This window comes from Austrofundulus limnaeus, unplaced genomic scaffold, assembly GCF_001266775.1.
Source record: "Austrofundulus limnaeus strain Quisiro unplaced genomic scaffold, Austrofundulus_limnaeus-1.0 Scaffold149, whole genome shotgun sequence".
NCBI lineage: Eukaryota > Metazoa > Chordata > Actinopteri > Cyprinodontiformes > Rivulidae > Austrofundulus > Austrofundulus limnaeus.
In genome coordinates this window covers 332864-344605 of record NW_013952551.1, presented here as the reverse complement: position 1 = coordinate 344605, position 11742 = coordinate 332864, and the positions used below count along the sequence as shown (strand labels likewise).

Here is an 11742-nt window from a genome sequence, read left to right as displayed (position 1 = left end):
AGGAGAGGAAAAAGTAACTTATTTCTAGCGGCAGAACAGGTTGGAAGATGGCTGTTTGATGTTATTTATTGTTTTTAAAATCATCCTATAGGCTCTGACATGTTAGATAAATTTGAAAATGAGGTTTTTAAAATATCCTTAAGACTTGAAAAAATCCGTGAGAAAGAGCCTCATGGCTCTTTCCTTATACTGGAAGACAGCTATGTTTTCCATCGTTCCTCCTGCAGCATAATTTTGTCCTGTTTCTTACAAGGAAATGCCTTTTTGGTGAAATGCCATTTTTTTTGTGTCAGGCTGTTCCGCCTGAAACCTGAAACATCATCTTCGCTGTGAGTTCTTCAAAGTTCCTGGTGGACCTGAATGCTGCCACACAGTTGGTATCTCTGAGTCCATAAGGAACTTGTTTGCCCATTCGCCTGACCAAGAGATGCCCGGCCTATGCTGTCCTACAAGCATCTGCCCAGAGCTACGTCTGGTCTCATGTGGAAGGTCTCCGGACTACGGTAAAAGCTGAAACGTTGGCTCATCTTGGTCCCAGGCCCATTCGCTCACAGCCAAACATAATCTAGCCTTAAACCCTTAAGCTTTAAGGGATATATTTGTCTGTTCGTCTTCTGTCTCTGTCTCTCCCACTCTCTCCCTCATACTGTACATATATACCCACACACACACACACCGACCCTTTTGTACATAAACTGCTTTTGCCTATTTAATACTGTTAGACAGATTGCTTAAAAGCATGAACCAATAGTGTTATATTGCGAGCCCATTTATTGTTTTGATTGTTGTAACCAAATATTAATCATTCAATAATACTCTCTTTAATAAAAGTCAGTTAACTTTAACTGGCCAAAATAAACCAGAACGACTGTGTGTTGTCTGTATTGTGGTGATTGATTGTCTTGTTCAACAGATACCATCTTGAACCGGGGAGGGATACTCTTAATTAAAATCATATTTATGATTTTTAACGAGGGTTCTCTCTACATTTCTCAGTCCTCAGTAAAGCTAGATATTTTTAAATAATAAAGCATTGCATAAAGTTCACTTATTTTGCCATATTTGAATTATTATGTGGAAGTCTGGGAAACCTACAAATCCTCACTCTGACTGTTTTGCACTCTCCAGAAAAGAGCCATCAGAATGGTTCATAAGGCAGGCTTCCAGGATCACACTACTGAGTTATTCACCAAATCCNTATTTTTTACATCTTGTTTTTAATAAGCATTACTTAATCATTTTACTAGTTTAACAATGTTTATTAGTTTACTAATAATAGTTCATAATTAATCATTATATAATTGAAATATTAATCTAATGTTCTTTGAGTTGAGTTAGTCTGCTCAATGTTTGTTAAAGGTTCGTGTGTTGTTTTGATTTCTTAGCCTTGGGTCCACACAATACAAAGACATATACACACACACACATGTTTCGGTTCTCGTGAGAACTCTCCAATACACTGACCACCTGCAGATACCACCCCCTACACACACAGTTCTTCCTGTGTCTTTAAAACTTTTCCGTTACTTCCCGTTCGTCAGTCTTTCTGCTCATCTGCTCTCCCTACCGGGACACGAGGTGCAAGCCGCCTCATGGCTCTTTCCCTGTACTGGAAGACAGCTATGTTTTCCATCGTTCCTCCTGCAGCATAATTTTGTCTTGTTTCTTACAAGGTAATGCCTTTTTGGTGAAATGCCATTTTTTTGTGTCAGGCTGTTCCGGCTGAAACCTGAAACATCATCTTCGCTGTGAGTTCTTCAAAGTTCCTGGTGGACCTGAATGCTGCCACGCTGTTGGTATCTCCGAGTCCATAAGGAGCTTGTTTGCCCATTCGCCTGGCCAAGAGATGCCCGGCCTATGCTGTCCTACAAGCATCTGCCCAGAGCTACGTCTGGTCTCATGTGGAAGGTCTCCGGACTATGGTAAAAGCTGAAACGTTGGCTCATCTTGGTCCCAGGCCCATTCGCTCACAGCCGAACATAATCTAGCCCTAAAACCCTTAAGCTTTAAAGGATATATTTGTCTGTTGTTCGTCTTCTGTCTCTGTCTCTCCCACTCTCTCCCTCATACTGTACATATATACCCACACACATACACACCGACCCTTTTGTACATAAACTGCTTTTGCCTAGTTAATACTGTTAGACAGATTGCTTAAAAGCATAAACCAATAGTGTTATATTGCAAGCCCATTTATTGTTTTGATTGTTGTAACCAAATATTAATCATTCAATAGTACTCTCTTTAATAAAAGTCAGTTAACTTTAACTGGCCAAAATAAACCAGAACGACCGTGTGTTGTCTGTATTGTGGTGAATGATTGTCTTGTTCAACAGATACCATCTTGAACCGGGGAGGGATACTCAATTAAAATCATATTTATGATTTTTAACGAGGGTTCTCTCTACACTTCTCAGTCCTCAGTAAAGCTAGATAATGTTAAATAATAAAGCATTGCATAATGTTCACTTATTTTGCCATATTTGAATTATTATGTGGAAGTCTGGGGAACCACCTACAAATCCTCACTCTTACCGTTGTGCACTCTCCAGAAAAGAGCCATCAGAATGGTCCATAAGGTAGGAGTTATTTACCAAATCCAGCTTGTTCAAACTCTTAGACCTGGTTGAATTTAAAACAGCTCAAGTGATGAATAAAGCTAGGAACAAACAACTAGATAATATACAGAAAACTTTTATGGATAGAGTGGAGGGTTATGATGTCAGGGGAAACCTTAATTTCAGAACCAGGAGTGTTCAAACAACTATGAAAGGAATGTGCACCTCAGTCAGTGGTGTAAGGGTCTGGAATAAATTCAATCAGGAACTGATGCAATGTCCAAACATGAGTTTGTTTAAGAAAAGGCTCAGATTAATGATTTTTGACAAGTGTAGGAATGATAATCTGAGGTAAACGTAAAATGTGTGTCTCAGTGCTGTATATGAAATTGTATATATGAGTATGACTGTGTAATACCTCTGAACTCGTAAAGTTCTTAATTATCGCTGTCATTTTTCATGAATGGACACTTCCTGACATCTGAGGCAGGAAACATAGACTTATATGGTGTTTTTGGGGTGGTAATTATGCTAATCTCCTCTCGCGTGCACGAGCAGCTGGATACGAACAGGTGGAATTGACGCTCCTCATTTACACCCTTTTCCTGAAGATAGAAGAGTTTGTTGAATCTGACGTGACATGTTCATACGAACCCTTTGTACGAACAAAAGTAAGAGAAATTTAGGATAAGAATACGAACATGTTCTTGCATGAGGCCCATTGCTTTCATACTGAACACCATGGTAACAGAGTAGTGCGTGGTCACTCTAATATTCATCCTCCAAAGACTAGACCGTCTCATTTAACAGCTGTTATATTCAGCCTACCAGGACTTCGAAGTGTGTGGTCTCTGTGGACCACGGTCTTTGTGAAAGAAATGAGACACAGCTATAATGTGCAAGTAAACTTATTTTGAATCTATCTTATAAATATTTGCAAATAAATATTTTTTAATTCATGCTTACTCAGAAAGAATATGAACATTATTTATCCATTTAATTTGGGAAGAAAACAGACAAAAAACATGAAATGATGCTTCACATGACCACAAGTATTACATTATATAAGGAAGACTTACTGTATTTCAACAGAACAGAATTCAATAATACTCCGTGGTTTTATTGTGACTTCATCATTTAAGTTTTATTTAAAGTCCCTGGCTTTTATAATCAAAAATAAAACATCAGTTTAATGTATTTTTATTTATTACTAAGACAAGAGTAATATCGAGCTGTGGTTTTACAGCAGAAGCTAAGCATAACAAATGGAAAAGGAATTTACTGATGTGACTGTTAAGTTATTACTTCCTACACTACAAGAAATTAGCATAACAGTATAATGGTGGCTGCATCCATTGTAAGGCACATGTCAACATATAATGATATCAGTCAAGCAAAGCTTAGTTACACTAGTTGTTTCTTTGGTTCCTAAAAGATAACAGACAACATATTATTATGTATTTACTTGTACATGCCATAAATCAGGTTTGTTCTTTATTCTCAAAAAGTGTCAGTAAATTGGAGTGACATAATTCTTCAATGGGATTATGGGTTTTTTACTTTGTCTTCATAAGTGCCACTACCCTTATAAGCCGATACGTATCCACTGGTGTCTGGGACGTCCTCACGCCCCGACTTTCCTTTGCCTTTGCCCGAGTCATCAAAACGCTCCTTGTGTGAACCGGTGTACTTGGTTGTATCGGTCAGTCTGTCCACGGCTGCTGCCTTCGCCACTTTCTACAATCAAAATGGATTATTATCAATTTTAAATAAATCTCTGAGAAAGCAAACTCACAACTAAACACACAAACACACACACAAACAATAATAGAAAGATGTCTGATATATTGAGAAGAGCATGGGAGGAACTCCATCTTCTGGTCTAAATATAAATAACACATGGGCAGACAAATTTCAGGATCTGTGTCAATGCCACACAGATTTAATACGGTGGGGGGAAAGCATTTAGTCAGCCACCAACTGTTCAAGTTCTCCCACTTATAAAGATGAGAGAGGCCTGTAATTAACATCATATTTAGACCTCAACTATGAGAGACAAAATGAGAAAACATATCTAGAAATTCACATTGTTTGATTTTTTTTTTTTACTTTTTTTTTGCAAACTATGGTGGAAAATAAGTATTTGGCTAATACAAAACAAGCAAGATTTCTGTCTCTCACAGATCTGTAACTTCTTTAAGAGGCTCCTCTGTCCTCCACTCATTACCTGTAGTAATGGCACCTGTTTGAATTTATCAGTATAAAAGACACCTGGTCACAACCTCAAACAGTCACACTCCAAACTCCACTATGGTGAAGACCAAAGAGCTGTGTAAGGACACCAGAAACACTGTAGACCTGCACCAGGCTGGGAAGACAGAATCTGCAACAGGAAAGCAGTTTGGTAGAAGCAACAATTAAAAATGGAAGACCTAATCCCATTATTAATCTCCCTCGATCAGGGGCTTCATGCAAGATCTCACCCTGTGGGGTCAAAATGATCACAAGAACGGTGAGCAAAGATCCCAGAATCACACAAGGGGACCTACTGAATAACCTGCAGAAGGCTGGGACTAACAAGGCTACCGTCAGAAACATACTACACCACCAGGGACTCAGATGATCCTGCAGTGTCAGACGTGTCCCCCTGTTTAAGCCAGAACATATCCAGGCCCATCTGATGTTTGCTAGAGAGCATTTAGGTGTTCCAGAAGAGTACTGGCAGAATGTCATATGGTCAGATGAAACCAAAGTASAACTGTTTGGTAGAAACACAACTACTGTTGAGCATGGGGGTGGCAACATCATGCTTCAAGGCTGTTTCTCTGCAAAGGGACCAGGACGACTGGTCCGTGTACATGAAAGAATGAATGGGGCCATGTATTGTGAGATTTTGGGTGCAAACCTCCTTCCATCAGCAACGGCACTGTTACGACCCGACTCAAGACCGCAACATAAGATGGAGGACTTGACACAATAAAAGGTTCTAATACCCGACAGGGATTTTCTTAAGAAAATTTCTTGGAGAAAAGAAGAAAGTCTTCAATGAGTCTGGTGGGGTTAGATCCACCAGAACCATGTCGGTTTAGTCTCACCAATCCAAGTGTTAGTCAGGTCCAACCTCTCATGACTGGACCAGCCTTGGAGGTGAGAAAGCTCGATTAGCTCTCTGAATCCTTGGCCACGTCTCCATCGTCAGTGCCGACAGCAACACTCCAGTTGTCTATCAGCACCCACTGTTACATGATGCTTTAAGCAGCCGCCAAATGACCGCTCTGAATGTTCGTCTCGAGTAGTCGCTTCCCATAAACAACGCCGTCTGTGCACCTCGTTGAGCTAACGTTGAGTGTTGTCTTCGACAATAATCCACGACAGCTTGTAAAAGCAGCTTCAGCTGCTGAACTCTGCATTCGTCGAATATTTCTCTGTTTGCGTTCAGTAGCCAACACACATCCTGCTTTCACCTCCTCCTACTCCTTTTCTTCTCAGCACTCAGGTGCGCACTTAAAAGGTGCCCAGGCCACACCCCCTATAGAAAAACCTAGTAGGAAGCACAATTAACACAAATAGGCAGTAGCTGGGCCGTCACAGCACTGAAGATGAAACGTGGCTGGGTCTTTCAGCATAACAACAATCCCGAGCACACTGCCAGGGCAACAAAGGAGGGGCTTCGTAAGAAACATTTCAAAGTCCTGGAGTGGCCTAGCCAGTCTCCAGATCTCAACCACAAAGAAAACCTTTGGAGGGAGTTGAAACTCCATGTTGCCCTGCGACAGCCCCAAATCATCACTGCTCTAAAGGAGATCTCCATGGAGCAATGGGCCAACATACCAGCAACAGTGTGTGCCAACCTGGTGAAAACTTACAGAAAACATTTGACCTCTGTCATTGCCAACAAAGAATATATAACAAAGTATTGGTTATTGACCAAATACTTTTTGCCCACCATAATTTGCAAATAAATTATTTAAAAAATCAGACAATGTGATTTTCTAGATATGTTTTCTCATTTTGTCTCTCGTAGCTGAGGTCTAAATATGATGTTAATTGCAGGCGGTGGGAGAATTTGAACAATTGGTGGCTGACTAAATACTTTTTTCCCTACTGTACATGTGCATACGTTATCTGAAATCTGGCAAACTTTCTGTGTGAAAACATTTTCACATTCCATGTTCCTTTTTACGTTTTGTTCAGGAAAATGACCATTGTTCCAAGCACAGAATGCTGTACTTTACTAAGACATTTTTCAGCTTGCTGTCCTTGAGCTGTATTTAATATACTGAGGGAAAAAAGTATAACAAAGGGAAATAAGAGTGAACGTAGTAAAAAGAAAACATCATGAACATAAGAGATAAAATGGTTATTAAAGGCCCTGTCACACTAGACAACTTGTGAACATTTTAAAGACATCTACATTGAGGATGGAATTGAAAAAATCAGCAGGAAGCTTTTTTTCTGTGTGTACATAATGCAATTCTAACAAACTGATAAAATATACAACTTTTATTGGCAGTTTAGACAAAAAAATGATTCATAAGTTTGCATAAGTTGTCTAGTGTGACAGGACCTTTAGAAACTGGTCTTGAGCTTCCTGTTCTCACTCTCGTCAGTGAGTAAAACTCTTACTTTTACTTTTAATAGTATTTCTGTATTATTCATTTCACACTTATTCACACAGTACTTTTTGATTTAGTTGAAATTAAACAAAAAAAACATCAAAGTTTATTTCAACTGGCTCTATGTGGGCAACCTCACATGTGACCCTTGGTGAAATTGATTTTGACACCTTTTGGATTACATGTCCTATTGATATATGTTTAGTTAGAGCTATCGATTCAAAAGTCTTTTGCACACATTGACACACAAATAGAGATTTTAGATATTGTGATTTTAACTCACTGTGACTCCAGCATTGGCAGGTTCCTTCCCAACAATGAGCCCGTAGATCTGCTGAAGTGCCTCCTCTTTGCTCTTGCCTTTAAAGCGCTTTGAAGCCAGCTCAGTCAGGGCTTGGCTGAACTGCTCAAATGTAATTACACGAGCAGAATTTGCCCTAAAGAAACACACAGCACAGCACAGTAAAACAAATGTAGACAAACGTCCTGTTCCACTGTGGCTACAAGATCGTATTAGTTTGTCAGAACAGACCTTCGCATGAAACAAAACAAAAAGAATACACTGTTTCATTTAGAAGTACACATAAATATTAAAACACAAATGCACACAGCAAAAATGCCAGTGTTAATTTAACACCCACAGTGTTAATTTTAACACCAGCAAAGTGTCTATATGTGTCCACACTCACTGGTGTTAAAATAACATATGTGAAAGTGTTAAATTTTAACACTCATTTTTTGTTGATTTATCACCAACCAGTGTTTAATATTCAACAATTCTTGGTGTCACATTAACATAAAAATAGTGTTAGTGTTAAAATATAGTGTTAAAAATAACACCAGCCAGTGTTAAATATTCAACAATACTGGGTGTCGTATTAACATTTTAACAGTGTTAAAATAAAGTGTTGAAAGTATCACCAGTGTATTATTATTAACAAAGGGAATTGTGGTGTTTGTAGCTTAACAGACACTACAAGGTGTCAGTACACCATAAAACTGAGAGTATAAATTTTACAATCAGAGTTAATGTCAAACTCTGTAGCGTTGCATTAACACTGCTCAGTCGTTAGTGAAAAGTGTCATGGAGACACTCTTCACACACCAGGATGTACCTCTCACTCATGGTGTCAATTTTTGGCCAATAACATAAACTTAAAGTTGAACAACTTGATCAAACTGAACAAGAAAACTAACCAGAACAACTAATTTTTACTCTCATGAACGTCTTTAATGGTCATAAACATGCAAAAACATCATTTCTACAAGATTTCTCAGCAACGAATGCTGGGTAAATGCTGGTCTGTCTGACATGAGGTGGAAGAGGGCGGGGCTTTTCTGAAAACTTCTTTCAACACTGCATGGTGTTATACATGTATAGCTACACTGTTAAGTGTTATATAAGACTTAACTGTGGGAGGAGCTTATTTAACACTGTCCAGTGTTGAGACAACACTGAGGAAATCAACACTGTGAATTAACACCAACACTGGGTGTGAGTGTACTCAGAAAGTGGTAAAATAACACTAGGGGGTGTTAAATCAACACCCAAAAGTTTAACACTGAAATTTTAACACTCCCGTTTTTGCTGTGCAGATATCTGCAGCATTTTTACTGAGCTATAAATATTTCGCCTTTGGAACGTTTAAAACTGACTTCAATCTTACTTGACTTTGCTGAAAACGATATCAACATCGGTAGTGGTGACATTCTTGCCATCAGTGATGTGGCAGTCTTTGCAAAGCTTAGCAAAGTTTTTGCCGTTCATCTCCTTCCCAGTGGCTTTGGTGTCTCCGTGAACTGCAAACTTTTGGAAGGCGCTCTTCACCTCTGCTGTGGACACTGAGCCTTCTGCCATGCTTCGGGTCAGCTAAACCAATAAAAATGATTGGTATAAAAAAGAATTAGAATATGTAATGAAACAGTGTCATATTCATGAAATAATAATGAAACGACCATTCACAATTTCTGCATAACAGCTTATGAATTATTAAACAGACAATCAGAGCAGATAAAGTGGCCTTGAACTTCATTTGATTTTTCGTATGTACATTCTCATAAAAAAAATTTTTCAAAATTAAAAACTTCAATCCAATTTAAAAGGGCTCTGCTTGCCAAAAAAAACTATGGTGTGATTTGCTTTTCGCATTGACCGCACACACATTCGCTGACACACACTTTCAGCATCCATCATTATGTGAGCGTTACTGAGGCTGCTCTCAAGCCAATTTCATTCAATTAAGTCATTTTCCAAATGGCTTCTTTGCTTTTTGGACTGCAGTGGTTTACCGCCATGCTCTGCTCTTTTTTCTTCCTTTCTTTGTTATTAGTAAGTGGTCTGTTTAAAAGTAGGCGGAAATGTTATAGGAACATAGAGTTTATAAAAACAGTTGCTAAACCCTTAGATTAAAAAAGGGGATTTACATGAGCATTTATAATCTGTTTCTCCAAAACAGCTAATAGTAGCTTCGTAATAAATGACGTTTTTGAGGCAGCTTGTTGCGCATTGATGGACAATCTTTCAATTGTTTTTTACAGTTTTTGATTTTTTTTTTCTTCATTGTCAGAAACAAAATTAATCTTAAAGGTAAACAACCTATTGTGATAACACTGCAAAGCAAAATCAGTCTTAACTTACAAAAAAACTGTAAACACCACACTCTAAAAATGAAATGTTGGATTTACTTAACCATGTTATGATACCTGGTTCCACTTTGAGTTGAGTAAATTCAAAGCAACATATGTTCTTTGGCTAAAAAACTGGTATAATGCTTTGAATTTACTCAACTCAAAGTGGAACCAGGTATCATAACATGGTTAAGTAAATCCAACATTTCATTTTTTACAGTGCATACAGACATGACTAAAATAAACACCAGCTTTGCATTACTGATGCATGAACTGACCCGAGATAACAACTGGCCCTGTAATGTTTGCTTTGTGCTGTTATTGTGATATTTGTTCTCCCTCTTATGGTTCCTGCTAGGATCTGCACTCATAGCAGTGATGTCTAAATCCACGGAACACGACACGTACCTGTAAAGGCAGGGATGTGGCGTAAATTTTTAAGGAACCGCCCGATGAGCTGCTTTGCCTCTGCTCTTCCTCCTCGTCCTCTAGTTCTCCTCCTTCCTGCCACGCCCAGGCTTTTTCCTAGTAAGGAGAGATGCAGAGAGGCAAGAGGAGAGAGGGAAAGGGGGAGGGGGTGGGAGGAGGGAGAGAGTACCGACCACCACAGTCAGTGACATCATTGGTCCTCACCCACTCTGGTGTCTGTTCAGCCCTCATTAGTTTCCTTTTCTTTTTAGACTGGCTTTGTCATTGAGATTTACAGCATTGTGTTGTGTTTTTACTTTGTTTTTTTATTTTAAGTTTTGTTCCATGATGTATGTGTTTTGAAATATGAGCTCAAAAAAGGAACATTTTGTTAACTTTATTGGGGGGAAATAGTACAGATCCTTCTAACTCCTCTTCAAGAGTGACTTCCCGTTCCAGCTATCTATGGCACTTTTAACACAAACTATTTAAAAATTCCTGGTTTTGGTATTTTTCTTATAACTTTCATTGTCACAAGAGCTCCACTGTGGTGAAGATGAGAGAGGCTCTTCACAGAACAATGAGGGCTGACAGCATAAAATTATGTGTTACAAGGATTTCCTGTTTGCCTTTCAGCTTCATACTTTTAAAGCTGAATATGTGAAGAACGGAAAAAAAGAGATGAGCTTAAACAAACGACTTTAGCTTCCTTTTATAAATTAAAGTGTAAATGTCCAAAAGCAGGAATTTTAATAATAAATGTGGTGCCATTCAGTCATGAACTAAAACGATTAAAGTAAAAAGGAGGGAAAAAAAACATTTAAAAAAGTTTTGCCTAATTCTCAATGCCCACGCACATGTGTACTAACAAAAAATAGCTTTTTGAAGCATAAAGTAGCATATTCTTTTCTTTCTTTTTTCTTTTTTTGTTATTGTAGCAGAGAAGATCATTACAGAAGCAGAGGCAGAACAAGATAGTGTAGGACAAACTCAGAAATGAGAAGACAAATGTGTTAGCAGAGTTTTATTCTTATGTGTGTGTTGTTAAGTGGCTGAAGCGCATCTTTAAGAGTTAGAGTAATTTTTTTGTTTGTTTACAGAGAGGTGAGGGAGGTAAAGGTATCTAAAAATAAGCTATTTACAGTATCTTTTGGCAATTTAAAATATACATGCAGACTTTTCATTAGACCCTTGGAAAAACATGTCATATTGTTCTTAAATCTTTTTAATGGAACAGCCATTTAGGAGCTGAATGAGCAGGCTCTATTAGACCTGACTAAATTTTACTTTCTACAAACGTAAAATGGCCTAAAACAACTGGTGTGCTTTTTTTACATGCTTATACTGTATGTTGACTGTCACATTTATCACAAGTGTCCAAATATTGAATAAAATTAATCTACAGTTTGTGAAATATATATATTTTACTGTTTAAGTATTAGACTAAGATTAAAAAAGTTTGTATTATTGTTTCACAATTTGCTTTTGTAACTCTATATATTTTGTTGTAAGTTTCAGACATGTTCTTATGA

At 38.1% G+C, this 11742-nt stretch overlaps 1 protein-coding gene across 1 annotated transcript; it reads right to left on the bottom strand.

The window, feature by feature from the left end:
- Positions 1–3536: 3536 nt before the first annotated feature.
- tppp2 (tubulin polymerization-promoting protein family member 2) lies at positions 3537–10333 on the bottom strand. Its single transcript, XM_014016643.1, has 4 exons — positions 10211–10333; positions 8842–9044; positions 7458–7611; positions 3537–4295 (listed from the first exon to the last, which is right to left on the bottom strand). The coding sequence occupies exons 2-4, from the start codon at positions 9030–9032 to the stop codon at positions 4104–4106; spliced, it is 537 nt and encodes a 178-aa protein (XP_013872097.1). The 5' UTR covers positions 9033–9044; positions 10211–10333; the 3' UTR covers positions 3537–4103.
- Between the last annotated feature and the right edge of the window lie 1409 nt (positions 10334–11742).

Coding starts and splice junctions, on each gene's coding strand:
- tppp2 (XM_014016643.1), bottom strand. CDS start 9,032: ATGGCAGAAGGCTCAGTGTCCACAGCAGAGGTGAAGAGCGCCTTCCAA. Junction 7,612..8,841: donor ATCGTTTTCAGCAAAGTCAA/GTAAGATTGAAG, acceptor GTGTTTCTTTAG/GGCAAATTCTGCTCGTGTAA. Junction 4,296..7,457: donor CTGCCAATGCTGGAGTCACA/GTGAGTTAAAAT, acceptor TTTTGATTGTAG/AAAGTGGCGAAGGCAGCAGC.